Source organism: Diceros bicornis, chromosome 18 (genome assembly GCF_020826845.1).
Source record: "Diceros bicornis minor isolate mBicDic1 chromosome 18, mDicBic1.mat.cur, whole genome shotgun sequence".
Taxonomy (NCBI): domain Eukaryota; kingdom Metazoa; phylum Chordata; class Mammalia; order Perissodactyla; family Rhinocerotidae; genus Diceros; species Diceros bicornis.
In genome coordinates, this window is record NC_080757.1 from 61,834,345 (window position 1) to 61,861,846 (window position 27,502).

Consider the following 27,502-nt stretch of genomic DNA (forward strand, 5'->3'; position numbering starts at 1 on the left):
CCGAGCGCCGAGCGGGCGGAGCGGGGCGGACACGCAGCGCAGCCCGCCGGACCGGAATTCCCGCACCCTCCTTGGAGCCCGCCGCGCCGCGGAGCCGTCAGGCCGAAGTGCGTCCTCGCCCGCCGTGCACGCGCTCCCGGGGTCTCCCGTCCTCTTCCGGGGGTCTCCAAGTCCTCCCGGGGTCTCCCGTCCTCTTCTCGGGGTCTCCCTTCCTCCTCCCGGGGTCTCCCTTCCTGCTCCCGGGGTCTCCACATCCTCCTCTTGGGGTCTCCCGTCCTCCTCCCGGCGTCTCCCGTCCTCCTTCCAGGGTCCAAATCCTCCCTAGGTCTCCAAGCCCCTCTCTGGCGGGTGTTCATGCTCCTCTTTCCAGGGCTCCGAGCCACACTGAGGACGCTGGTACCAGTTGGCGCTCAGTACACGTGTACCTTCCGAAGGCCCCGCTGCTCTCTTTACCGCTTCCAATATCCCTACAGAACCTTCCATTTAGTGGGTATGAAGTAGTATCTTAACCCTATCAAGATGCCTAAGATTCTGAATAAGCAGAGTTAACAATGAAGTTCATTCATGAGGACTATGTCTGAAGAGGGTGTGGAATTTACTGATACAGGGGAAAAAGAAAACTTTAGGTTCATTGGACCATAAAAAAGATCTGCCCAACAATCCTGAAACTGGGAAAATAAATGCTGATCAGACGCGATTCAGGAGTTCTTGGTAACTTACCTAGAAGCCCCGAGGAATCAGCGACAGCTGAACATCTACCGTTAGTCTGATAAATAGTGACAGTTGACCCAAGTCTTTGAAATAATCTCATTTCTAAGACCTCATTCTGGAGGGAATCAAAGCAATTAACACACTCATTAGGAGATAGAATGCTGACTTCTCTTTTGTTCTTTTCCTGTAGATTTGGCAGAAACTTAACGTTGGGAAACAACTCTGAGTGTGTCTTGCAGGTAAGATGTCTGTTCATTCTCACCCCGCTGTTACAGGAATAATAGGAGGATTTCTCTCTGAATAGGAGGAGGTGTACACATGACCAAATGCAGATCTCTCAGCTTGCAATTTTTCTTTTAAATCTATTCCCTGGAGAAGATTTGGGTTGTAAGATTTTAAACAATTCAGCTTTAAAAGCATTGCAGTTTTTCAGAATGCTTTTTCATAAAACTCATCTACCCCTCAGCTGGTACTTTTAGGTATTGCCTTAAAATTTTTGTCATTGAGATTGTCTCAAATATAATTTTTTTTTTTAAATAAAACTGATTAGTTTCTGTGTGCATCTGTTTTATCTCTTCTGCTGTGTTCTAGATCCCTTAAGATCAAGAGTTATGACTCCTTGCCTGGAATGAGCAGTCTGCATTATAGAGCTGAGTATACCACCCGCAGACGTGGCTCTCTTTCCTTTTCCCATGTAGTCCTTTATGTTTTTATAATAGGAAAAAAAAAAAGGTTTCACTGTCTCCCAGCTGCTTCATTATCATCCAGACATTTCCTTTAGTCTAATAGGAACTAGTCAGCCTGACATACTTGTGGCTCATTCGTTTTTCAAATTATCAATGGTCTGTTTTAAATCCTAGACAGTTTTCTCTGACCTAGAGCAGATTTTTGCAGTCTCTTCTTCCACAGAACCAAGCCGACTTGAGCTCTAGAAATGTAAATTATTTTTAATGCTCTCCAAAGTAAAATAAAATTGAGGATAGTTTTCTACAGAAACATCATATCATGGGGCCTGAAAAATGTTTAGCAATATCTGCTGTTTCACTGGCACAGTATGTATAGTTTCAGAGGATCTTTAAAACAGGGAATTATTGGGGGCTGGCCTGGTGGCCTAGTGGTTAAATTCACGTGCTCTGCTTCGGCGACCCAGGGTTTGCGAGTTCAGACCCCAGGCGCGGACCTGACGCACTGCTCATCAAGCCATGCTGTGGTGGCATCCCACATACAAAAAATAGAGGAGGATGGGCATGGATGTTAGCTTGGGGCCAATCTTCTTCAACAACAACAACAAAAAACCAGGAAATTAGTTAGCAATCATTCTTGTTATTATAGATCACAGCCATCTTATAAGGAAACCAATGGTATTCTGTTTTAGGGGCAAATCACAGTTAAATGGCAGAGGTCCCTCTATTTGAACATGGAGAGAGGTGTGTTGATTCATTTTCATGTTGGTGAAATGAATTTCCTCCTGGTTAATATCAGAACTGAGACAGAAAGTGGAAGGCCAAGCCAGAAGGAGCCTCTGCTCACTTGTAACTCTGCATTTCTCCTCTAGGAAGAGGTGCCCAGACAAGAGATTTTTGTTATATGACTTCGCAAAAAATAGTGAAATGTCAGGTTCCTCACCATTTAAGATGCGATTAGTTCATCTGGACCTTAAAGGAGCTCCGCCAAAGGTCTCGTACCTCTCAGAGGTAAGAGCTCCGTTTTGCCTCTCGAGACTCATCTCTGCTTTGGGTTTGGCCTTTAAAGTTGGAATGATGTTCTGTGGAAACTTGTGCTTAGAACACAGCCTCAGGGTTCCAGGTTGGGGCACAATGGTGGCAGCAGCATAGATTGTGAATTTCCCCCAAATCTCCTCACAACACAGACAGAGAAACCAGGACAGCCAAAGGGAAAATAGAAGGCACAGAAACCCACAAACTCTTCACTGTGGGCTGAACTGTGTCCCCAGAGAGAGATGTTCAAATCCTAACCTCACAGACCTGTCAAGGGGCTTGTTTTGGAAATAGGGTCTTTGCAGATGCCATTGACATAAGAGGAGGTCAGGCTGGAGTAGGGCAGGCCCTGTTCCCATGAGTGGTGCCTTTATAAGGAGAGGGAGGTATAGACCCAGAGTGTGCCCAGAGGGAAGACGATGTGAAGACTCCTAGGGAGGACACAGAGGCAGAGACTGGGCATGATGCATCTACAGGCCAAGGAACACCAAGGATTGCCAGCAGCCACCAGAAGCTGGAAGAGGCCAGGAGAGATCCTCCCCTACAGCCTTCCGAGAGAGTGCGACCCTGCCAACACCTTGATTTTGGACTTCTGGCCTCTAGAACTCTGAGAGAATAAATTCTTACCATTCTAAGCCCCTCAGTTTGTGGTGATTTGTCATGGCAGCACTCTTCAACAAAAGTGGCTATCAGGATGTCCCCATGAATTCCAAAATGCAAGTGGGTGGGGCAGAGCAGATAGCATAGCACCCACATGGGGTCAGCAGCTGGCAGGAGGTGGTGGGGGAAAGAGAAAGAGGAATTCTGACAGTAGCCCCACATGTCAAGGTCTCCTATCAGAGAGACACTAGGGGAAGGTGTCGGTGGCTCCAAGTTGAGGGTGAGTACACAAACATTCGAAGGAGGGTGCTGGGGAGGCCCAAGGCTCTCAGAAATACCTTCCAGAAGGACAGAGCCCCACACTAAGGACACATTGTTGGGAAAAGAAACTGCCTTGAGCTGGGCAGGAACACTGAGGGTGAGGGAAGGAGAAGGGATCCAGAGGAGGCAGAGACGAAGTAACGTGGAAGTAGCCGCACGGAGTCCATAACTCCTAATCCTGTTGTAACAACAGAGGAGGGAGCCTGAGCTGGCCCATCTCCATCCCAAACACAAGAACCTGTCCTTAAAAGTACAAGAAAACACATCGTTTAGAAATTAGCAACAGAAAAGGATTGTGCTTAAATACCATACAAAGGCATTGTAAGAAAAAACAATGATGATCTGAGTAACATTGTTATGATGAAACTGCACCAGGAACATGTGACCACAGAGTAGATGAGGTTATATTTCTGTATTACCATAATATTTCAAAATGAGATCAAAGATACTAAGAAAATGATAGACATTGTGAAGCAACAGCATAAATCAGAAATAGAAAAGCCCGGGGCCAGCCTGGTGGCACAAGTGGTTAAGTGCATGCGCTCCGCTGCAGCGGCCCAGGGTTCACCGGTTCGGATCCCAGGCATGCACCGACGCACTGCTTGTCAAGCCATGCTGTGGCGGCGTCCCATATAAAGTGGAGGAAGATGGGCATGGATGTTAGCCCAGGGCCAATCTTCCTCAGCAAAAAGAGGAGGATTGGCAGATGTTAGCTCAGGGCCCTGCGTCTCATCTGGACGAGGAGCTGCTCCTGTGACGCTGGAGAAGGGCTGTCTCTCCCAGCGCCCAGCCCTCCCTCCCCAGCTAAGCCACCAGTCAGCTGCTGTTAGAGAGAGCTCCAGTTTATAGCATGCAGTCCCCCCACCCCTATGTGTCAAAAGTACACATTCCAGTTAAAAGTTTCCAGGAAAACTACAAATATCAACTACAATCCATGTCCATTAGCTAAAAAAAAGTCCACATGGTACAAGTGTGTCACTCTGTTCAAGTAGTCACTTCTTTATGACATCCCCATTTTCCCCCCAGATTTTTCCTCTGTTCCACACCCTGGGTGCAAACGGCCTCCTCATCGAGTATGAAGACATGTTTCCCTATGAGGGCCACCTGAGGCTGCTGAGGGCTAAGCATGCATACAGGTACCCCCCGCCCCCCCCCCCCAGCATGGTGATGCAACGTGCAGAAAAAGCACATGTGGTGGGTGGCGACCTGGAGATGTGGGGAGGGCAGGCAAGACTTCAACAGTGGGGGGACAATCCTTTTCAGTCTTTTTAAATGCATGTCTCTAATTATAAAAATAAAACATTCACTGAGGAGAATTTGGAAATGTTTAAAAGAGAAAGTAAGCCTCAGCTATGACCCCCCAGGAAGAGCTGGGACCCATGTGTCTGTCTGCCAGTGTCCTCATCAGTAGGTGAAGTACGTAGGAAGCACTGTGACAGGTGTCGATGCGGGGAAGGAGGGCTGCTCTTTAAGGCCACAGGCGGGATCTCATCGGGAAAGTGAAGATTAAAGGGGAGAGGGTCAGAATCAATGAAATCAGATACAGTGCTCATGGGTGCACCCCACTTGGCTTTCAGGTTATGGGAGTCCATGTAAATCAATAACAAGCAGCCCAGAAGAAAAATGGGCAAAGGACGTTTACTGGTAGATCCCAAAAAGGAAATAAAAATGGCCAATAAGCATATGATAGTAATAAAAGATATCAAAACAACAATGAAATGCCATTTTGGCTACCAAATTGGTGAAGCTTTTAAAAAAATGCTAATGCTGTGTGTTCACGAGGGTAAGAAAGAGCAGACCTCCTGCTGGTACAATGTAAAGCCACCCAGCCCTTCTGGAGGGTGGCTTGGCTCTGTGTGTCAGAACTCCCCAAAACGTGCTTGCCCCACGTGTGGGCAGAAAGATGGGAAAAGTGTGAACCGGAGTGCTGACACCATAGGGCAATCACCCATGGCTTTTGTTTTCTTCATGCTGCTCTGTTTTTCTTCCTGCAATGAATACGTTTTGTTCATTTTTTTTTTTTAAGTGAAAAAGGTGCTGGGGTTCCTAGGAAGCTTGAAAAAGGTATATTTAGGGTAAAGACAGACCTTTATATAATGAATACATTTATAGAACTGATTAACTTGAGATGTTTCAAACACATAGAGAAATTGAGATAAATTCATAACTGACAACTCATGATGGAACAGGGCAGTCAGCCCTTCCCGGGATGTCACCCCGAAGGAGTCAGCAGCAGAATGCTCGCCTGGAGGGACCTTGGGCATTCCTGCCTTCAGGCATGCCTACAGCAGTGACCTATGAGGGTTTTATTCTTTCACAGATGGGGACACTAACTCCCACGGAATTCACTCCACTGGAATCTTGAAACTCTTCTTCTTTCTTTCTTCTATTAAAGGGATCTCCAGCTTTTTCTGTAAAGGGCCAGACAGTAGATATTTTAGACTGTGCTGTCTATCTGGTCTCTGTTACAACTGTTTGTGGGGCAAAAGCAGCCACAGATTATCATATGTAAATGAGTGAGTGTAGGTATGTTCCAGTAAAACTCCTTGTTTGCGCTGAAATATGAATTTCATATAATTTTCACATCACAAAATATTCTTCTTCTTTTGATTTTTCTCAACTATTTTATTTTTAGAATGTAGATAGTGGGGGCCGGCCCCATTTCCTACTGGTTAAGTTTGGCACGTTCTGCTTTGGCAGCCTGGGTTCCGTTCCCGGATGCAGGCCTACACCACTGGTCGGCGGCCATGCTGTGGCAGTGACCCACATACAAAATAGAGGAAGATTGGCACAGGTGTTAGCTCAGGACGAATCCTCAAGCAAAAAGAGGAGGATTGGCAAGGGATGTTAGCTCAGGGCAAATCTTCTTCAGCAAGAAAAAAAAAAAAAAGGAGAAATCATTCTTGGGTCACGGGCTATACAAAAACAGGTGGGCAAATTTGCCCTCCGGCCCATCTGCCAATCCCTGCTGTGGAACATGATTCCCTATGTGGCCCAGTTTCTTATAAAATGACTTCAGCCTCTTGTACAGTTTGGGTAAGAATAGCAGGTAAAAAGCAAACTGTTACTTGAGGACATAAAGGGCATCATTTCCCAAATTCTAGAACAGGAGCCTTCTCTGAAACCATAGGAAGATCTGTTGAGCTTTTCATAGTAGTTTCCCCAGCAGAGTTCTCCAGGAACCTGATGAAGAAGGATGGGGGTACGTGTGAATGGGAGCTGGAGTGTGAACAGGAGCTGGTGTGAACCTCTCTGGGTGATCTTTGTCTCTCTAGCCCCTTTGAAATCAAAGAGATCCTGCATCTGGCCACACTGAACAACCTGGAGGTCATTCCCTTGGTGCAGACATTTGGACACTTGGAGGTAAGTGGGAGGAACAGAAGTTAGCTGGTGCCCAGGTATGGGGTTCAGGGGTGCATGGGTGGTGATCAGCCACAGGCAGGGAGAGGCTCTTGCTCTCAGAAGTCCCTGCCCTGCGAACAGCAAAAGAGCATGGAGCTCTAGGTCAGAGTGCCCTCTGTCCAAGGCATGGAGGAAAAGAGCCTGAAGGGGGATGTGTGATTCCCAGAGAGCCCTGCAGGCCAGTTGTTTTCCTTTTTAACTTGTATTCATCAAAATATTGTGTGAGGTAAAATGCAACATTAAGAAAAGAAAACATGCTTTCTGTTTTCTCTGTGTCCTTTTCTCGCTTAATATTGAAAATATTTTCCCAAGCTCCTATGTAATCTTCAAAAATATTTTTCACGTCTGCATTAAACACGGGAAGCAGTGAGACATAGCGTTGATCTAATGGCTGTCAGGTTCCATCTTTTCCTCCAATGAATGCACCTGTTGGCTCTATCATCGGTCCTTCCCTGAGTCTGCCTTCACTGTCGCCTTAAAGGAGCTGCCTTCACTCCCCGCACTTACTCCTTCACGTGCTCGCACTCCTGGTCTGGGTGCCTTTGGGGACTCCCTCCCATAATCAGTCCCCCTGCTTTCCCGGTTGACTTTCCCTGCTGTGCTCTCTGGGCTCATCACCACCGGGGACCACATCCCCCACAAAGCATCTCCCAAGGCCACTGGTGTCCTCCGAGTCACTAAATCCAGCGACAGTTTCAGTCCTCTCTTACTTGACTCTCAGTGGCTTTTGGCATCACCAACACACCCTCCCCTCCTGGTTCCCCTCCTTCTGGCTGCACCCGAGCCCATTGTGCACTGTGTGCTGTCCTGTAGCTGCCTCTGTACTTGGCAGTCCCTGCGGCTCCTCTTGAGGCCTCTTTCTTCCCACTTCACGCTCTTTCTCTGGACAAATCCATTTCCGCCCCTGCTTCCCTTTCCTGTCCTCAGTGACTCCCAGACCCCCATCTCCAGATGCATCGAGAGGCCCCTTCCAGCCTCAGGGAGGGGCTGCACCATCCCCAGCACCCCCATGCCCACAGCATTGCCAGTCCTCCATCAGTCCCCACTGGCTGTTGTTGTTCCTCTGTGTCTTGAATCAGCACGGCCTCCATCCCGCTGTCACCCTGCTGCCTGACCTATGGAAAAACACTCCTAACAGGTCTCCTGGCATCGGCCTATCCCCTCCCCTACTCCTCCCCACCACAGCCAGTCTGGTTGTCTCAGCACAGCCTGGTCAGACCACACTCCACCTCCTTAAGTGGGCTTCCTCTGCTCTTAGGGTGGATTCGTTTCCTGGGGCTGCCATAACAAAGTGCCACAAGTAGGTGACTTAAAACTACAGAAATTTGTTCTCACAGTTCTGGAGGCCAGAAGTCCAAAATCAAGGTGTCCGCAGGGTGGTTCCTTCTGTAGGAAGCCCTTTACATGCGTTCATTTGCCATCAGTACATCCTCTTTGGTGAAATAAGTGTTCAAATTTTTGCCCATTTCACTTTCTGAACTGTTGAGTTTTTAAAGATCTTTGTATATTCTGGATACAAGTCTTTCATTAGATATGTGATTTGCAAATATTTTCTCCCAATCTGTACTTTGTCTTTTCATTCTCTTAGTGTATTTCAAAGAGCAAAAGTTTTTAATTTTGTGAAGTCCAGTTCATCAGTTTTCTCTTTGATGAATCGTGGTTTTGGTATTATTTCTACGAACTCTGCCAGTCACCAGGTCACAAAGACCTTTCCTGTTTCTTTCTAAAGTTTTACACTTGCACATTCTCCATTTAGACTTAGGATCCATTTTGAGTTAATTTTTGTGTGGGTTTTATGTTGAGGTTCATTTTTTTGGCATATAGCATGTAATCACTTAGATGACCAGTTGTGCCAACACCATTTGTTGAAAAGACTATCCTTTCTTTGAAATTTGGGATTTGGAATTGCCTTTGCACTTTTGTCAAAAATCAGTTAACTATATTTGTGAGGGTCTATTTCTAGACTCTACTCTGTCCTGTTTGTGTGTCTGTCCTTCTGTCGATACCACATTATCTTGATTACTATAGCTTTATTGTAAGTCTTAAAACCAGGTAGTGAGTTTCCTCCAACTTTATTCTCCTCTTTCAGAACAGTTTTGGCTCTTCTATTTCCTTTGCCTCTCCATATACATTTTACAATCAGCTTGTCTATATATCTACAAAAACCCTTGCTGGGATTTTGATTGGAATTGTGTTAAATCTGTAAATCAATCAAGAGGGAAATTACCTCTTTACTATGTTGAGTTTTCCAATCCATGAACATGGTATGTCAGCCATTAATTGTGTTATTCCCCCAAATGTGTTATTTTTTTTTTCTTGATGCTTCCAAGATTTTCTGTTTGTGTCTGCCTTTTAGCAGTTTGGTAATGGTGTGTCTAGGTCTGGGTTTCTTTGCATTTATCCTGCTTGGATCTGTTGAACCTCTTGGATCTGTAGATTATTGTTTTCCTTCATGTCTGTGAAGGTTGGAGCCATCTGTACCCCCCTCCCTCCTCTCCTCTGGGGCTCCCTGTGCACATATTTGGGTTCCTTGATGGTGCCCCTGGTCTCTGAGGCTCTGTTCACTTCCTCCTTTTCTCCCTGTGACTCAGATTGAATGATTTCTGTTGATCTACTGTCCCAATCACTGACTCACTCTTGTGACATTTCAGATTGGCTGCTGAGCCCATGAAATGGAATTTTCATTTCCATTATTGTATCGTTTCCTTTAATTCTGGGAACATATTCATAATAGTTTCTTTGAAATAATTGTCTGATAAATCCAACACCTGGGCCCACTCAGAGTCAGTTTCTATCGACTAGTTTGTTCCCTGAGTCTGGGCTCCACTTTCCAGTTTATTTGCACATCTCATAATTTTTGGTTGAAAACTGGACATTTCAGATAATATGTTGTAGCAAATCTGACCTTTCCCCTGCAGCTGGTTTTAAGTTGCTTGGATTCAGGGTCAGGATTTAATCTGCTGGTGGTCAGCCAGGGTTTGGGTGAGGTTATGCTTGAGCCCATCAGGCCCCACCTTGTGCTGCAGGGGCCAGGGGCACTCCGAGTTTAGCCAGTTCTCAGTCTGTGCAGCCACTCTCCACCCAGTGCTCTCAGGCCCCCGTGCCTGTGTGCCCCAGTCAGCCAGGGTGTGAGGAGGGCAGGTGTCACCTTTATAGCTCCCTCATTTCCAGGGTCACCCTTAATTTCTGTCTGGTGGCAGCTCACCCCGTGGGGACCGCAGAGTTAAGGCAAGGCTGCTGCTCTTGCTGATGGCTCCCAATGGGCGGATTTCCCCACAGCCAGCCCTGAGCAGGAGGGGAGCACCCAGGTGAGACGCATGTCTGTTCTCACTGTGGTCACAGCTGATTCTCAGCCACAGACGTTTCCCAACTTGTTGTTCACCTGTGGTTGGCTTCCAGAGCCCCGAACTGGTTGTTTTTGACTAATGGTTCCATTCTGAACTTGTTTTGGGGAGAGGATTTGCCGACCTCTTCACACCACTCTAGCAGGGAGTCCACCCAGCCTGTCATTCTTTTTTTTTTTTGCGGGGGGGAGGAAGATCAGCCCTGAGCTAACATCCGATGCCAATCCTCCTCTTTTTGCTGAGGAAGACTGGCCCTGGGCTAACATCCGTGCCCATCTTCCTCCACTTTATATAGGACGCCGCCACAGCATGGCCTGACAAGCGGTGTATCGGTGCGCGCCCGGGATCTGAACCGGGGCCGCCAGCGGCGGAGCGTGCACACTTAACCGCTACGCCACAGGGCCAGCCCCCAGCCCATCACTCTGAATGTGAAGGATCCTGTCTCTCCAGTCTTCTCACTCAGCCTAGTTAGAATCAAGGGAAATGCAGGGCCATGATCCATGACGAACCAGCTGGATGGCTCAGATCCCTGCTGCTTCCGCAGCACAGCCCTGTGGCTGGTCCCAACCGCCTTCCACACCACCACGCCCACCCTCTCTGTGGAGATTTTGGGCAGACACAGGAAGTTTAAACCACGAAGTCCAGGACCCAGCTGTCATGCCTCAGGCGACTCAGAGGCAGGAGCTGCAGGTCTCCTTTGGAGTGGTTCCTTGCCGCGGGGAGCTCAGGCACGAGCTTCTGTCCTCTAGTGTCACCGAGCTCCCTCCTGTCATCTCTCTCCACAGTTTGTGCTGAAGCACGAGGCTCTTGCTCACCTCCGGGAAGTGGCACTTTTCCCCAACACTCTGAACCCCCACAAAGTGGAGTCCTTGGCACTGGTGGGAGCCATGATCGACCAGGTCATGGAGCTGCACCCGGGGGCCCGGTGGCTCCACGTTGGCTGTGACGAGGTGGGTGCCTTTGTCACTTCTTCCACTCCTTGAGCCTCACCAGCGAGACGTGCTCTCCCCAGTTCTGCAGCAGTCACCTTCTCCCACCTCATGGGTTCTTCTCTTAAATAGAAAAGTAGTCCACATACCAAAGGATAAAGAAGGGCTGGCGGAGGAGATGTTCCCCGGTGAGGGCATTCATCCCAGCTGACAGGTGACCTTGCACGGGCAAGCCTGCAAAGCCGAGCAAGGCACAGGGCTGGTTACTTCTTCCAACTGAAGAAATGCAGTTTTGGATGGTGGGACTTTGGGGCCATGGAGCACTAGCTGGAAAAGGCAGTTCCCAGGGGAGCTAGGTGACGTGGCCCCCACCCCTCACCCTTCTGCTTCACCCCTTCTGAAGAAGCACAGACAGCACTGGGGAAGATTCCAAGCTGGCCAAGTACAGCTGGACCTGAGGTGGGTGGTGGTTTGCAGACCTTTTAGCCCCAGACCTTGATCCTTTTCTTCAAAGGAAATCTTTTTTTTGTAGTAAATACACATAGCATAGAATTTACCATTGTAACCGTTTTAAAGTGTATGATTCAGTAACTTCTAAGCACATTCACAACGTTGTGCAACCACCACCTCTGTCCAGTCCCAGCACATTTCATCCCCCAAATGGAAACCTCACACCCCTAGCAGCCACTCCCCAGCCCCCTCCCCCAGCCCCCAGCAGCCACTCATCTTTGTGTTTATAGATTTGCCTCCTCTGGACATTTCATAAATGGAATCATGTGGTATGTGACCGTTTCCATCTGGCTCATTTCACTGAGCCTGATGTTTTCAAGCTTCTTCCACATTGTGGTGTGTGTCAGTGCTTTGTTCCTATTTGTGGCTGAGTAATATTCCAGTGTATGAATAGACCGCACTCTGTTTACCCATTCTTCTGTTGGTGGACATCTGGGTTATTTCCATCTTCTGGCCATTGTGAATAGAGCTGCTGTGAACATTCAAAGGAAATCTCGAGTGGCAATTAGGTCCCAGTGAAGAAGGCAGGGTCACCCTTTGCCGCCTCGTCCTCACATGCAGCTGCCCCTGAGATTCTCTCAGGCCCTGGTGTGAACCCCTGGTCTCTCCCAAGTGTGTCTGAGGGTGAGGAGGGCCCTCTGCAGGCAAACCCATCCTGTGCCTTCCCTCCAGGTCTATTACCTTGGAGACGGTGAGGCCTCAAGACAGTGGCTGCAGCATGAGCAGAATACCAAAGCAAAACTGTGTCTGTCTCACATGAAGGTGGTGGCCAGCCACGTGCAGACCCGGCACCCCGCCACCACGCCCCTGGTATGGGATGACATGCTGCGGGACATCCCCGAGGACCAGCTCTCAGGTTGGCCCTGGGCCTGTCCCCCAGGGAGGCAGGCCGCTCGGGGGGGAGGGATTCCTGGTGCCGTGAGTGCTAGATGCTGAGCAGCTCCTGAGGCCCTGACTGCTAAGAGGGAGAAACACTAGTAAATCTGCACTGAAGCTTTTAGCTCCAGACAACCCCATTAGAACCACTTTTTCAGTTTTCTCACACAAAATTGCCATTCCCTAAAAGACATCTTAGAATCTTACAGGAGTACAGAAGTGATGGGTCTGAACTGGAAAGCAGCCACAGGCCCCAAGGGGCCCTGGACATCAGGAGGAGACGGAGAGGTGGGGGTGAAGGGGTCCTGATGGTCCCTGAGAGTATCCAATGCTTCTGGCAGCCTCGGCCCCACACGACCTCTGTGGCCAGTCCTGCAGGGGCCGTGGCTGAGGTTCACACTGGCTGCTGGACGAGCCAGCAGGTGGAGGGAAGCAGTGGCCCCCCCCCCGGTCCCCGTGGACTCACATCCCTGTGGTTTACTCACAGCCACGGCCCAGAGCCAGGATCCACGCTCCAGGGCCTATGGCACTGCCCACTCTTCTGCAGGGCTTGGGTGTCCTTGAGTACACTACCCACGTGTGGCCACTTGGGTTTTAATTAAGATAAATTAGAATTAAATCCATTTAGTGGTGTTCCTGATGCACTTGGGCCTAGTGACCACATCACAGCACACAGAGTGTTTCTACCCTCGCAAGAAGCTCTGGGACCGCTGGCCTGGGGCTCACCCATGACAGAACTCTAAAAGTCCAGTTATTTCCAAAGCTGGCTGGCTCTGTGGTTGTGGCATTTACTGCCAAAAATCTAGCACAGTGCTTAGTCTGTACTTAAAATCCACATGTCCTAAAACAGACAGGTTGTGTTCCATTTTAATGCAAGAAGTGTGGGCTGGAGGGTCTTCTAGGTGGGTCTTAGCGCTCATGGCCTCTCTCCACCCCCAGCATCGGGGGTGCCGCAGCTGGTGGAGCCCGTGCTCTGGGACTACAGTGCCGACCTGGACGTCCATGGCAAGGGTCAGTACCGCGTTGCCAGGGGAAACCCCTCGTCTTGGCCCCCGGGACCCTGTAGCCCTGACTGCCTAGCTGCAGGGGATGCAGGGGCCTCAGTTGCTTGGTCTCTCAGAATTCAGTGAATTGCCTCTGCTTCACCACAGGCCTCCTCTCCACTGTGGCCCTGGGGGAGTGGCCCTCAGCACATGTCCTGCTACCTGGGTCACTCACGGGATGCCTGTTCTCTGCAGTGTTTTCCTAATGAACAAGTAAACTAAGGGCCACTTATAACCAGCTGGCCTCTCTCCTGTCACCAAGATTTAAGCCTGTCCAGAACTAAACCCAGTGGTCGTGGGCTCCTCCTGGTTTTCCATCTGGACAGGCATGGTATCTGAATATTCGAGTTTCAGGGCTTGGCGGCAGCAGGCCCCTGGGGACCCAGGCCAGCCACACCTCTTGCTTTCTTGTTCAGCCCTTCTCATGGAAAAGTACCAGAAGTGTGGTTTTCCCCGGCTGTGGGCTGCCAGTGCCTTCAAGGGGGCCACGGGCGCAAGCCAGGCCCTGACCCCCATCGAGCACCACCTCAGAAACCACCTGCAGTGGCTGCAGGTAGCCGGCAGCGGGCCAGCAAACACGCTGCAGGGCATCATCCTGACGGGCTGGCAAAGGTAAGGCCCCTGGGGCCCCAGGGAAGCTCTCAGAGGCCGGCCTGTCCTGGGAAGGTCAAAGCAGCTCCTGTTGCCAGACAAACCACCCTCCTCACCTCACCGGTCCAGTCTCAGCCTCAGTACTTCCCGCAGCTGGATGAGGGGAAGGGGCTGGTGCTCTGAGGAAAGTGTGGTGGAGCCCGGGCCCCCAAGGAGCAGCTGCAGCTGCACAAAAGCATCTAGAGTTGGGCCCTCACATCCCTGCAGCCACCCCCCAACTCTGCAGAGGGCACGCCACTTGGGCTGTTCAGGGCCGCAGAGCATACTGGCCCTCCTGGCCCCACCCCGCTATGTGATCCAGACACGTCTCTGCATGTTTTCGGTCCACGGCCTCCCCTTAAGGCCATGCATGACTGTTTGTATCTCACATATGGCATGAGGACAGATTTTGGCCCTCGGGATTTCATACCACTTGAAAAGTAGAGCTACAAACGAACCCCTGGTCCTGGGCCAGGTCTTGGCTGCAGGTCCCATCCTGCGATTGGGAGGGTGGAGAGGAAGGCCAGACAGACCCAGCACCGAGGGCAGGGTGAGTGCCCTGAGGGAGGCCGTTGGAAACAGGGCCTTGTGAGGTGAGCTCCAGGACCCGCCCATGTCCCCCTGATGCTCTGACCTCACTTACAAAGCTGAGTCAAAGATGACCTTGAGAAGGATTTCAGGTTGGTGACTGCAGAGCATTAAGCCCCAGGCAGGGCCTTCTGGGCGAGGTCCAAGTGTGTCTGCCAGCCACTGGGAAGCCGATGAACATTTCCAGAGGCAGCAGCTGGCGCTGCAGAACCTTCTAGTTGCCTGTCCTGTAATGCAGTGAATAGCGTGCATCTGCTATGAGGGCACAGGGCAGCAGGAGCTGAGCACCCTTCTCCTGTGGACTTAGGTACGACCACTTCTCTGTGCTGTGTGAGCTGCTGCCCGTGGGCATCCCGTCCCTGGCCATCTGTCTGCAGTCACTCCTACACGGTAGAGTCGCCCAGTTCCTCCCAGAAGACAGGAGGGCAAGAGGCACAGAGGCTGAATGCCCGATGCCCCTGGCAGCCATCTCCTCAGGGCTGGACTGTGGTTTTCCTCATGGGGAGGGGGAGGACGAGCTCACCACCCCAGCTCAGCTGCCTACCCACCCCGCTGCCAGCCCGGGTCTTCAAGCCTAAACCCAAGGTAGGCCAGGAAGTTAGGGGACATGCCCCCCAGACAGAGTGAACCCATAAAAGAAATTCATCATGGATGGGGTGCAGAAAAAGGTTCCGCCTCTGCTGTGTAAATGTCCTGAATGCCCAGTGCTGGCAGGTTGTTGAGACAGGCACCTCCAGGCCCCAGGGGAGCACCTTACCCCAGCACTCCCACTTCTGATTCAGCCGCGGGAGCAGCCGGACACGGGGTAGAGATGTGGGGCTGTTCCTTAGAGCACTGACTAGGACAGCAGTCAGGAGTCAGTAGGGAGGGCTTGGCTAAGTAAATCGTGTACATTTAAGCTGTGAGACCACGTAGGAATTGAAGACGACAGCGTATGTGGTGTTAGCGCAGGAAGACGTCCGAATGCATTGAGGAAAGCGGGGCGCTGAAAAACACACAGTTTAAGGAGGACTGCTGGCCCAGAGAGGGGTGACGGATAGACAGTGGACTCTGTCATCTTACTCTTTCTGAAGTGTCAGTTCTAAACCGTTTGGAGAAAGTACAGCAGATAACAGAGACACGTTAACACTAGGGGTGTTGGCTTCAGACCCTCCTCCGGGAGCTGGCAGCCTCCCACGCGCCTCCACCCTCTGCCTCCACATGTGGCCCCTGCATGTTCTCACCTTCCTGCTGGCCTGTGATTAGCCTTCTTTGGTGGGTGTTTCTCACCCACCCTGACTTGGAGGTTTGTCCACGCTGGTACCTGCAGGCCTTGCTGGTTTGCTTCAGTTGCTCTAGAGTATTCCACTGTGTGAGAAACCGTGGTTGCAAACCGCTGCATGAGCCCTGGACGCCTGTGCGGCAGCCAGGCAGTGTGGGTTGGGCCTGCCCGCAGGAAGGCCAGGGTTGCCCCTCGCAACAGTCATCTCCCTGGTGGAGACGCTGCCAGCGACGCTGATCTCATTCTATTTCCTAGTTTTTAATATAAGAAATGCATTTTCATGTGTTTAATGAGAAACAGCGGGCTCACCCATCCCTGAGGTCTCCTTGGGGTTGGCATGTGCCTGGCTGGCAGCCACCCTCAGTCACTTGGCCCACGGCCTGAGGGCCTGGGGGTCCATCCAGGCCTCCTCTCCCTCCTCCAGAGACCCCTCTGACCACCTCTGTGTTTCAGGAGGCTTTGCCGAAGATGTTAAAGCAAGAGTGGAGAACTTCCTCGGGATCTCCAGCCTGGAAATAACTGATTTTATGAGGTACTTCCCTCACCCCCAGCCCTGCCTCTCCCCTCACACTCAGGCCTGTCTCAGCTCGGCAGCTCTCTGTGCAGGGAGGCCGGCTCCTTCCCCGGCAGCAACATCCTGGCCCTCATCACGCAAGTCAGCCTCCACCTGCGCAGCTCCGTGGATGCGCTGCTAGAGAGGGACAGGTGAGTGGACAGGGTCGAGCCCCTACCCTGTACTCCCCACCGGACAGGGCGAGGGCCAGCCCATTCTGCATGGAGGCTTTCTAGGGGGGAGATGGGTTTTTAAAATTTCTACCAGACTCAGTTTTTTTCAAAGGTATTATTTAAAGCCACCCAAGGCTGCCTGCAGCAGGCCCACCTGAGTGCACGGATTTGCCCCCAGGTATGTGACTGGCTGGTTCAGCCCCTTCCATCGCAGGCGGAAGCTCATCCACCCAGTCATGATCCAGCACATCCAGCCCCAGGCCCTCAGGTAGCCCCCCACCAGGCGGTGCCCACCCCCGGCTGCCCGGCCTCCCGCCGGGTGGCAGTTGTCTATGGCGATCTGCTTTGAACTAAGACAAGCTTTCTAGGCAATGTAGCCAGGGATTCCTAGGTGAAAACTTTGCTGAATCAGCTGTGCGCTCCAGAGTAGAGAAGCTAAGGCACTCCTGCCCAAAAGAGTGAGAGTCACCAAATGACCTGGCGGTGTCCAGGACTCATCTTGCCCCTCGCCCTCCTGGCCCCGAAGGGACACGGTCCCTGCCAGCCAGCCCTCCCCGGTGCTCTCCTGACTCATGGCTCCAAGCTGGGGCCAATGCAGACTGTCCCACTGAGTCTAAGATGCTGTCAGCTGTCAACCGCTTCATGCACAAGAAAAACCCTGCTGGCCAGTCATAAAGAGCACTCAAGTTTCAGATATTAAGATGTGACAGTCACTCTCATATTCCCAACAGCCCTGTGAGGTAGGCGCTAATAGCCCCATTTTACAGATGGGTTAATCAAGGCATGGAACTCTACTGACCCATGGGGTTATTGAGAATGTGAGTGTAGAGTGCATAGGCCGTGGGCTGTGACCCAGGGGTCCTCACCTGGCGAGCCCACTGCTGTGTGTGGTTCTCAGTCTCCTGGCCAGGTGGAGCACCCTCGTGCAGGAGCTGGAGGCTGCCCTGCAGCGCATCTACTATCCAGACGCTGTGGACGAGTGGCTGGAGGAGAACGTGTACCCCAGCTTGCAGCGGCTGCAGGGTCTGCTGCAGGACCTCGGCAAGGCGGCTGGCCCCCAAACCCCACTGGCCAGCCCCGGCCTGGACACCAGCCAGGACCCCTGAGGGGTGGGGACTGAGCGTAGGCTTCCCCACACCCTCCTCTAGCTGCATCCAGCCTGACGCTCTCCTCCTGCCGAGCCCAGGTCGGTGAGCAAGCAGGCGGTGCCCAGGGTGTGGACAGTTATTGTTGGGGAAAGAAAAGAGGGAATGCAGAGGAAAAGGCCCCTGGGACTGGGTGACGACCTGCATGTGAAACTTGAATTCTGCTGAAATAAAAGGAGAGCAGGAGCTAGCAATCACGCTGACATTTTGAAACGGACTCCATTACTCCCTGGCTCCTGGTGCTGCAGTGAGGCTCTCACAGTGGTCCTGAGACCCTCCTCGCCCTGGCAGCCCCAGCAAAGGGTCCAGAAACAACTTACCCCTGGGGGAGGGGAGCTGGCCACCCAAACCCCCTCCCCCTCATCTCAGAGCATCCTGTAGCCTGCAGGATGAGCATTCCAGAAACCAATTATAGTGTTGCATACTTTTTATTTTAGAAAAAAAGCATTTCAGATGTAACCATTTAAAAACCTAACTTTGACACGTTTAAATGACTATGTCCCCAAATTAAGGGCTGGTTGGGAGCCAGTGCTGAGAAGGGAGAGGATCTCATTTTTCTCGAGTGCCCTAGAAATGCTGTCCTTACTCTCACCCAGGTGGCCTCAGACCCCCAGGTCTGGGTGACACCACTGTGTTCCAGTTGTACCAGGCAGTTCCCAGGTACACAGCCTCCTGAGCCCCCTCTCAGAGGTGCTCTGGGCACACACTACACCTTGGAGGAACCTGGGTTCAAAGAAAGCCATCTCCCTCAGGAGCAAACCAGCAGGTCAGGTGTGGGTCAGCTCGCTGGTGCCTAGCTTCCACTGGGGTGGCTGCAGCTGCCAGGGCCTGGCCCATTCCTGCTGCACACAAACAGGCCCAGCTACCAGGTCTTCCCAGAGTTCAAGAAAAGCTGGGAATCAGATTTCTAAGGAGAGATCCTGTCTTTTTTTTTTTTTTTTTTTGGTGAGGAAGATTGGCCCTAAGCTAACATCTATGTCAACCTTCCTCTATTTTTTATGTGGGTCGCCGCCATAGCATAGCCACCAACAAGTAGTATAGGTCTGCACCTGGGATCTGAACCTGGGCCATCAAAGCGGTGTGTGCTGAATTTAACCACTATGTCACTGGGCCGGCCCTAAGATCCTGGTTTTTAAACACTGCACGAGGCTAGAAGAGATCATCTCTTCCCTTGCCAAGCGGCCTTTGCCCAGGCTGAGGGTAGAAAGCGGGAGAGCATCCTCCCTGTGACAGCCCAGCTGCAATCCCAGTTGGATCCAAGACAAGACGTCTGGGTAGAGTGGTCTGTGCGCTGGGGAGGCCTCAGGAGCAGGTGCAGCACACACAGCCAAGTGGGCCCCTCGGTGTCCGCCCTCCACACCAGCAGCCCATGGGCAAGCACCTCACTTGTGACTACTTCTGTCCAGCCAGGGAGGGGATGCTGCATGGGTGGCAGGATGGGGAAGGAGATGCTGGGATTCCTGAGGACATGCTGGCATCATTGCCTAACCTAGCCACTGGCCCCACAGGCACCTAGTGAAGCCTTGTTATAACCTGTGAGCTGAGTTCCCGTGGGATCTGGTGTTGGCAAACATCCCTCTCCACTCAAGAGTGCTCAGTCTCAGTGCAGGAATGCCCACCTCAGGACTCCACACCCTAGGCAGCCTGGGCGTCCTTGTCGTTTCAGAGGCTTGAGCCCCACATGGCTGGTTAGCTGTGGGGTGGGTCTATCCAGACCAGGCCACGCCACCTGTCACCCTCACAAGCCACAGTGCCCAGGCCAGGACCGTCTGATTCCAAGTGGCAGATCCAAGACCCATGCCCTCCCTGGACACCTTGGAGCCTGCAGAGAAGGTCCAGCCTGTGGTTTTGCTCAGAGGGCAGAAGCAAGCAGCAGGAACGGCCGAGGGTCCCACCCTGGGGCTTCCAGGGACACAGCCAGGCACTGAGGAGGAAGACTTGCCAGCAGCCCATCAGGCCTGAGGAGATGCCATCAGAATCAAGGCCGGGGGCTCCATGGGTGTCAACTCTGGCTTCCGGGGCTATCAGCCTCACTGTCGCTGCTCTGAGACAGCTCCACAGGACTCTCAAGGCGGTGCAGCTCCAGGAAGGTGGTGATGAGCTTGGCGATGGCTTCCACATCACTGGGCCAGGCCGGCACCAGGAGGAAGGGCTGGTTACCGCAGCAGTGGTGCCGGCCACCCCACAACAACCAGAAAGACTATGCTAGTCTCCTCCTGGACCCTCCACTGCCAGCAACTTCCATCCTGATCCCCACCCTCACCCAACCCCAGCCCAGCCCTATGTTCCCACAAAGGTAGGGCCCCCGATGTCTCTGTCCCCTCTTCGTCATGGGGACCCCTGATGTCCCTGTCCCCTTGCTGTCCCCACCTGGGGACCTGAGTCCCTTTCCTCTCTCTGTCCCTGTGGGGACCCTCAACATTCCCATAGCAGTGGTAGCAGGCCTGCCCCTCCTCCCCCAGGATCCTCCGAGTCCTTTCTCTGTGCCCTGCTGTGCTAGGCGGTCCACTGTGAGGGCCACCTGCCAGGGGGAGGGGCATGGGCGGACTGCCTTGGCCAATCAAGTCACCCATCCTCGGCTTACCTGCGGTGGCCCATGACAGCACTCTGGGTGAGGGGGTGGGAGAAGCCTGTTGCAAACCGCAGCACCACCACGTAGCCCTTCCCGAAGTACCGGACCTTCTCCTCCTCCACGTTCACGTCCCTGATGTCGTTCAGCAGGACCACCACTGCAGGCGGGGGCAGGTCAGTGGCAGCGCCCCTTGCCCGGCCTGCCCCTCCCACCTGTGTGCTGGGCACAGTCACTTCAGGACCACTCTGTAGAAGACCGCATCATGCTTGCCATGAAGCAGAAAGCGTCTATCACTCTGTGCCCCAGAAGACAGCCAAGACCCTGACCTTAGGTGGGTCGTGTGGTTAAAGTCAAGTCTAGGTGAGAAGAACATCCAATGGACCCATCATCGCCTTGAAAAACCTGCTCATTCTCTCACGAGCAGTCTAACACATCAGGGAACAGCTAAGCACAACACTGCCCATCTTTCTGCTTCATTTTCTCCAAATGCTTTCCTGGTCCCTAGTGGCTAGTCACTGAGCTGAAGGCTGCCCGGCAATTCTCTTCAGGCTAGAACATGTCTGGGGGCACCCAGCATCCATGAGGCGGGACACAGCCCTAGTCACTGAGCAGCCACCTGGATCCAGCCATTTCCAGGCCTCAGGCCTAATCCCTACCATCACACAGACATTGGCCGCCCTCCATCCAGCCCGGAGTAACCAGCCTCCCAACAGCCACCACGCCCCGTGTCCTGGTCACTCCCCACACCTCACCTTGGTCGTGGCCTGCTCTGGAAAGAGTCAGCAGCTTTTTGTACAAGCTGAACGTCTTCAGCACAACCTTCCCAGTGCTCTTGTTGAAGACAGCTTCCTGGAAAACCAGCCAGAGGATGGTCACCCAGCTGTGTGCACACAGTGACCACATGCAAAGCTCCAGGGAGGGGCCCGGGCTTGCTGACTGCATCCCCACCCTTGCCAGAGCAGACACTCAAGAAGGGGATGGCCCCTCTTCCTCCCCACCCCAGTCAGGACCCTCAAGTGCTGCTCCACCAGAGCTGAACCCCTGCAACTGGGCCCTCTCAACAGGGGGGTGGGGGGTGTAAAGAGAAAGTGTGGCATCAAGGCAGACGTTCTCTCGTTTGTGAGTTAAAAAGAAGTACAGAGGCCAAGGTCACCAAACAAGGGAATGAAGGTCAGAGGTCGGAGAGCAGTGCTACGCCAAGTGGCTCAAAGCACTCAAGAAGGGGGGCCCCAGGGGAGGGTGCCAGCCACCGAGGGGGTAAAGAATTGGGGTAAAAACAGTCACAAAGAGTTTCTAGGAGAAAAACAACTACCGAGATTCCTTGGCCCAAGAACAGTCACAGACAGGCAATGTCCAGGGGCCGAGTCTACTAAGCTAAAGTTTCGGCAGGGGCCTGGGGCCTTTCTTTCTGCTGTGATTCCCACTGCACAGAAACCCAGGAGCCAGAACACCCGAGCACCCGAGCCTGTGGTGGCCTTACCTCCCAGTCCTCCAGGTTCTGCAAGGCCACGAACAGGCAGCCTGTGACATAGAAGAGCTTCCAACCCAGACTGTCTGGGAAGCAAACACAGGATGCGGCTGGGTGAGGGACAGCAGCAGAGGAGCGGAGGCTGATGTGCCCACAGGGGGTCCTTCCTCCCCAGCACGGCCACTTCCCAGACACGGGGCAAAGTGGCGTCTGGGGCCCGGTTGACTGCCCATGCCTGCAAGGACCCCCCGTCCGGGGCGGCCCCCACCCCCCAGCACTGCTGGCCCTGCCTGTCACTCAGGACCACACTTGGCATGCTCCACCAGCTCTGCCCGCAGCCCTCCTCCTGGGTGTCTACTCAAGACAGGCAATTGGGGCTGACCGGTCTCTGCTGATCACAGCATGCTCTGTGATGGTAGAAAGGTGGGAATGCTTACAGGGAATGGCTGAAAGCATGACTCATCCCTGCCACGGAACCTTAGCAAACATGACAGAGCATGTTTCTGAAGAGTATTTTATGACATGGGAGAATGCTCGAGATATGAGAAGTGACCGAGGCTGCAAAGGATGAGCACACATGAGGAAGAATACACCAGCGCACAGAGGTGGGGTCTCTGCGAACCATCAGGAGGCAGAGGCACCAGCGATCCCAAAGACCCTGCCTTGGTGGGTCACAAATTACAAGTTTTCCTTCTTTTCTCTATTTTCAAAATAGCTGAGGAAGTTACTAGGGGGGCAGATGATGCACCTCACCTCCACTGTAGTAGGCAGCAGCTAGGCCAATCGACAAGATTCCTGCAAAGAGAAAGCAGGCACCTTCTTATTGGGCCATTGCCAGCCCAGGGCCCACCTCCTCCCAGGAGCCCCGGGCAAGGAGGCCCTTCCCACCGCCAGGGATGGCTGCGGTGGGGAGCAAGAGGAGAGAAGACCACCAGGCTCAGAAGTGGGGGAAGCAGCCAAGAAGTTTGTTCAGAAACATGGTACACACCATTCCCAGTATTCACTGGACACATCAGACTACACCAGGCTCCAGAGCTGACTGGGGAACCAGACAGTGGAGCCTGACATGGATTTAACCCCAAAAGCACGTGGTGTGGAATGAAGACAAGAATGTATGTAGAGTCACACAGCATGTGAGGTGGAACAAGCAGGAGGCCACGTGCAGGGTCACGGGAAGGACAGAGACAGAGACAGAAGGCACAGTGGCACCTCTCCTCATACCACTGGTCCAGTCGACACAGGGCAGCTGCCCCGAGGGTGCAGGACCCTCCCTGGGCAATGACCTTTCCCCACTTACTCCTCCCTGAGGAAGAGGAAAAATGGAACGCAGTGTCACCCACTGGGTGGGCCTGCAACATGAATCACTGACATCTGCAACCAGATATGTGAAAGCAAGAAAAGGAGAAACACGGGGAGCTCAGAAGAGCATGCAGAGCATTAAGGACAGAATGTTAACTGGTCAAAAAAGACAAGACAGACTCGCATCATCTGTAAATGGCATATAGGATAAGATCTGGAAGGATACAAAAAAAAGAGTTGCTACATTTTGGGGTGGTAAAACAAAAGAAGAAAAACTTAGTTTCATTTTCATCTTTTTTTAAAGTTAGATTTTTAATTTTGTGGGAAACATGGAAATCCTTACCAACCAGCAGGGACCAGGACCTGATGCCGGGAGCCCTCTTCAGATGGAGGCGGGAGCTGGTACGCGTCTCCACCTGCATGTACATCCCTGGAACGTTCCAGCACCACTCTCAACAGGAGACCCTGGGGGCTGGGGAAGGGCAGACACACAGACAGCTGGAGTCCTCGAGCCACTGCCCACAGACAAGCACCCAGCTCCTCACCAGGAGAGGAAACGGGTGCTGGCCCACCAGTAAGGCCCACACAGGCTGCGGACCATAGTCTCTGTGGTCGGCCAAGTCACTTAATCTCCCAGGGACCCGTTCCTCTGTAAGGAGGAAGGCCCTTCTCTGCTCAGACTGACTGCACTGGGGCCACTCCCCTGCTCAGACTCAGAGCGGCAACAAGCACTCTGTCACCACCTGCCTGTCCTACCTGGAACCTCAATCTCTCAGAGACCATTAGCCCCCAGCAGCCTTCAAGCTTCAGGCACCCTACGAGAACCTACCAGAACGCCCTCATTTCCCTGTGCTGGCCTCCACCAAGAAAGGGAACTGAAAGTCTCATCGTGGTGTGAGTCTGTACTGGCATGGGAAGAGAAAGTCAGCTTTACGGTCTCCTACAGCTGCTGAGACGACAGGCCACACCCAGCGCGGGGTCCAGGAGGCCCAGGAGCATCAGCTGCACGAAAAGAGTCACCAAGGGGGACTGACCTCCCACAAGGAGAGTTCCGCCCTGCACTGCAAATCCCCCAAACACGGACTTCAGGGACCCGGCTCTGGGAGGTTTTCAGGTATCCTCTGTAAAGTCAGACTTCTAACAGTAAATAGTGGATTCGATCCACATACAGGAATCCCGGGTCTCGGTCCGCCACCGGGGTCCCTCCCTGACGTCACTCGTCTCCCTCTCCACGCGCGTTGGAGCTGCCCGCGCGGGAGAGGTCACGCCGGGCACAGGCCTGAGCGAGGAGCGCCGGCCTGCGCTTGACCCCTCCGGCCGCCCCGCGCGCCCTGGCCCTCGGGAGTCACCCGCCCGGCGCCAAACCCGCTTCCCTGCCGCCCCAAGACAACCCGGGCCAAGGCCCGACACCGCGCTCCAGTAGGGCGGGTCTCAGGCCCGGGAGTCCCCCCAGCCCGCCCCCACGGCGGCACGGCCCCGGGCGCCTACCGGCGAGCACAGGCGCGAATGCCGGGCGGACGCGACCTCGGGGTCGCGGGCAGCGGCGGAGGCCGCTGATTTCCGGGGTCAGGGGCGGGACTGCTGACTTCCGGATCCGCGGGGGCGGCTGGGACCGCTGACTTCCGGGAATGGGCGCGGGATAGACGACTCCCGGACCCGGGAGGGCGGGGCATCCGCCAACTGGCTGGATTTGGGGGAGAGAAGGGAGGGAAGGGGGTGGGGACAGCGCCGGCTTCTGGGATTGGGGCGGACCTCTAGGGAGGATTTCCAGCAAGTTCCAGCACTGCAGCGTCAGGCGGTTTGTCTGCCATCTGGTGAGCCACAGCTAGTCCCCTCCAACGAGGTCTAGACCTCAGCCCAGGGTGCTCCATCTTAGTCCTGGGAGTGATGGTCACGCCTGGTTTCTTGCTATTCTTACATTCTTTGTAATCCCATGTACTTCATAGTGGCCAAATCCCTCCTTGCTCCGATCCTGTTATAGTTAATAGTTCTTTGTGTTAAACTATCTCTGTTCAATTACCGTGTGGCTTCTCTCTCCTGATTGGACCCTGTCAAATACATGGACCCTGTCAAATACATATAAGCACACAAAGGCGTGCTATGTGGCTATGAAAAAGGAATGAGGACTCTCTCTATATATTGCTAGAGAGTCATCTGCAGTGTTGTTGAGTGAAAAAAGGAAAATGGAGAAAAGTGTGTACCTATACTATAGTTTAAGAAGGGGATACAGGGTGTAAATATATAAATACATATTGATATAAATAAAATATAGTGAGTTTGTTATGTATAGTAGAGTTAGCATTGTTAGTTTGAGACTTCTTATGTGTGTAATGTGAGACAATGCAAAGTATTTTATGTAGGTGCCACTGGGAACAAGGAATTTGAGCATGAGAGGAAGGAGTCACAGATGTAAGATCAAAGAGGTTAATAAATTAGAACCCTGTGTTCCTGGACTTGAATTAGAAGGACCAGTGTGACTTCATAATGTATTTTGTCTGTAAAATGTACATGTTTCCAATGCTGTCCACTGAAAAGTCTTAGAAACAATGACCAATCCGGTAGCAATGAGCAATTCTAGTACCCATTTTGTGGTTTTTAAATACTAATTCCTTCTAAAAGCTTCTTGGAGAAAAGACTGATTTCAGGTCTGAAGCAATAAATGTACAAGGATATGTATCAAAAAGCAAAGAGATGCAGCCGGCCCAGTTGCATAATGGTTAAGTTTGTGCATTCATTTTGGTGGCAGAGTTCACTGGTTCAGATCCTGGGTGCAGACCTACTCACTGCTCATCAAGCCATGCTGAGGCGGCATCCCAAATAGAAGAGCTACAACTCTACAACTGTGATACACAGCTATGTACTGGGGCTTCGGGGAGGGGAAAAAAAAAAGAAAAAGAGGAAGATTGGCAACAGATGTTAGCCCAGGGCCAGTCTTCCTCAAGAAAAAAACAAAAACAAAAAAAGTCAAAAAAAAAAAAGCAAGGAGACTATTAGTGTCTTGTCAAAGAATTTAGGAGCCTAACTGAAGAAAATCACATTGTCAAAAAAAGAAAAAGGATTTGAGCATCAATAAGAACAATAATTCAAATGAACTTGTGAGGCCATCTTGTTACACTAAATGGCCCCAGCCCCTCTTCCATGTGACTACTTGCTGCTCTGCACATACTCCAAAAAATTCACATGCTCTCCTGATTTATGGCCTCTGCTTATGTATGTACTCCTCAATAGCTTGACAAATTAAAAACTTTGTTCTGAGTTTCTCTCCAGGAACAGGCTGACCACAGGCAGGAAACACACCTACAAGGTATCCATCACAGCTGACAGAAGCATGGAACAATATGATGCCTGGAGCCCGTCATGCCTGGAGACCAACATCCCTGGACCCCCTCCTTACTACCCATTTTCCCTATATAACTGCTTTAAGATTCTATAATCTTTGAAGATGGGTTTTTGAGACATTAGTCACCTGTCTTCCAATTTGCCAGCTAATCTAATTAAACTTCATTTCTCTCTAACTCGTTGTGTTTAATTGGCCCAGATCATGGCGAGCAGAGTGAGTCCATTGCTCAGTATGAAACTGAAAATCCTCAGGTGTTGAAATCCATAGTTCATAATATGTTTTTAAATTCTTTGTTCACTTTTGGAGGATGCTGAGAAACAAATGGATTTTTGACCAGTTAATGAAAGGAAAGAATCAAGCATTTATCTTGCCTTTCTTTATAAAATTTACAACAGAATAACTAAATAGTGGATGAGAGGAATTTCTCATTATAGAAGTATTCCTGCGAAAAAATGAAGAAGAAATGGTAGGATTAAAATATCACCCTAGGGCCGGCCCTGTGGCTTAACAGTTAAGTGCACGTGCTCCACTGCTGGCAGCCCAGGTTCGGATCCCAGGCGCACACCGACATGCCGCTTCGCCAGCCATGCTGAGGCTGCGTCCCACATACAGCAACTAGAAGGTGCAACTATGACATACAACTATCTACTGGGGCTTTGGGGGGAAAGTAAATAAATAAATAATTATTAAAAATATCTATATATTTCACCCTAGGGGCCAGCCCTGTGGCTTAGCGGTTAAGTGTGTGTGCTCCTCTGCTGGCAGCCTGGGTTCGGATCCCAGGCGTGCACCGACACACCGCTTGTCAGGCCATGCTAAGGCGGCATCCCACATAAAGTGGAGGAAGATGGGCACAGATGTTAGCCCAGGACCAGTCTTCCTCAGCAAAAAGAGGAGGATTGGCACGGATGTTAGCTCAGGGCCGATCTTCCTCACAAAAAAAAAAAAAATCACCCTAATGAGTGAATGGATCTGGCAAGTTCATCAATGGCTGTTAATTAACATCACAAAAAGGACAG

General features: G+C 52.0%; 2 protein-coding genes and 1 long non-coding RNA gene across 6 annotated transcripts; 2 read left to right on the plus strand and 1 right to left on the minus strand.

Moving 5' to 3' along the window:
- Positions 1-25: 25 nt before the first annotated feature.
- Positions 26-18,769, plus strand: HEXD (hexosaminidase D). 2 transcript variants are annotated; one of them, XM_058561958.1, is made up of 13 exons: positions 26-107; positions 902-2,405; positions 4,377-4,486; positions 6,626-6,713; positions 10,882-11,046; positions 12,208-12,391; positions 13,351-13,422; positions 13,871-14,066; positions 14,980-15,062; positions 16,387-16,465; positions 16,540-16,638; positions 16,838-16,927; positions 17,558-18,769. In XM_058561958.1, exons 2-13 carry the CDS (start codon positions 2,322-2,324, stop codon positions 17,763-17,765), a joined length of 1,458 nt encoding a protein of 485 aa, XP_058417941.1. In that variant the 5' UTR covers positions 26-107; positions 902-2,321; the 3' UTR covers positions 17,766-18,769. The 2 variants fall into 2 exon arrangements, with proteins under 2 accessions (XP_058417941.1, XP_058417942.1); XM_058561959.1 differs by lacking the exon at positions 13,351-13,422.
- Positions 18,214-24,827, minus strand: LOC131417891 (cytochrome b-245 chaperone 1). Of its 3 annotated transcripts, none has more exons than XM_058561961.1 (7): positions 24,632-24,827; positions 23,487-23,615; positions 22,598-22,639; positions 21,857-21,926; positions 21,129-21,225; positions 20,389-20,533; positions 18,214-19,927 (listed from the first exon to the last, which is right to left on the minus strand). In XM_058561961.1, the coding sequence occupies exons 1-7, from the start codon at positions 24,814-24,816 to the stop codon at positions 19,807-19,809; spliced, it is 789 nt and encodes a 262-aa protein (XP_058417944.1). In that variant the 5' UTR covers positions 24,817-24,827; the 3' UTR covers positions 18,214-19,806. The 3 variants fall into 3 exon arrangements, with proteins under 3 accessions (XP_058417944.1, XP_058417946.1, XP_058417945.1); XM_058561963.1 differs by having other exon boundaries at positions 21,857-21,930; positions 24,632-24,720; XM_058561962.1 differs by lacking the exon at positions 24,632-24,827 and adding an exon at positions 23,973-24,049 and having other exon boundaries at positions 21,857-21,930.
- LOC131417892 (uncharacterized) lies at positions 24,171-26,658 on the plus strand. Its single transcript, XR_009222769.1, has 2 exons — positions 24,171-24,257; positions 26,411-26,658. It is a non-coding gene; the product is annotated as an uncharacterized LOC131417892 (long non-coding RNA).
- Positions 26,659-27,502: the final 844 nt, after the last annotated feature.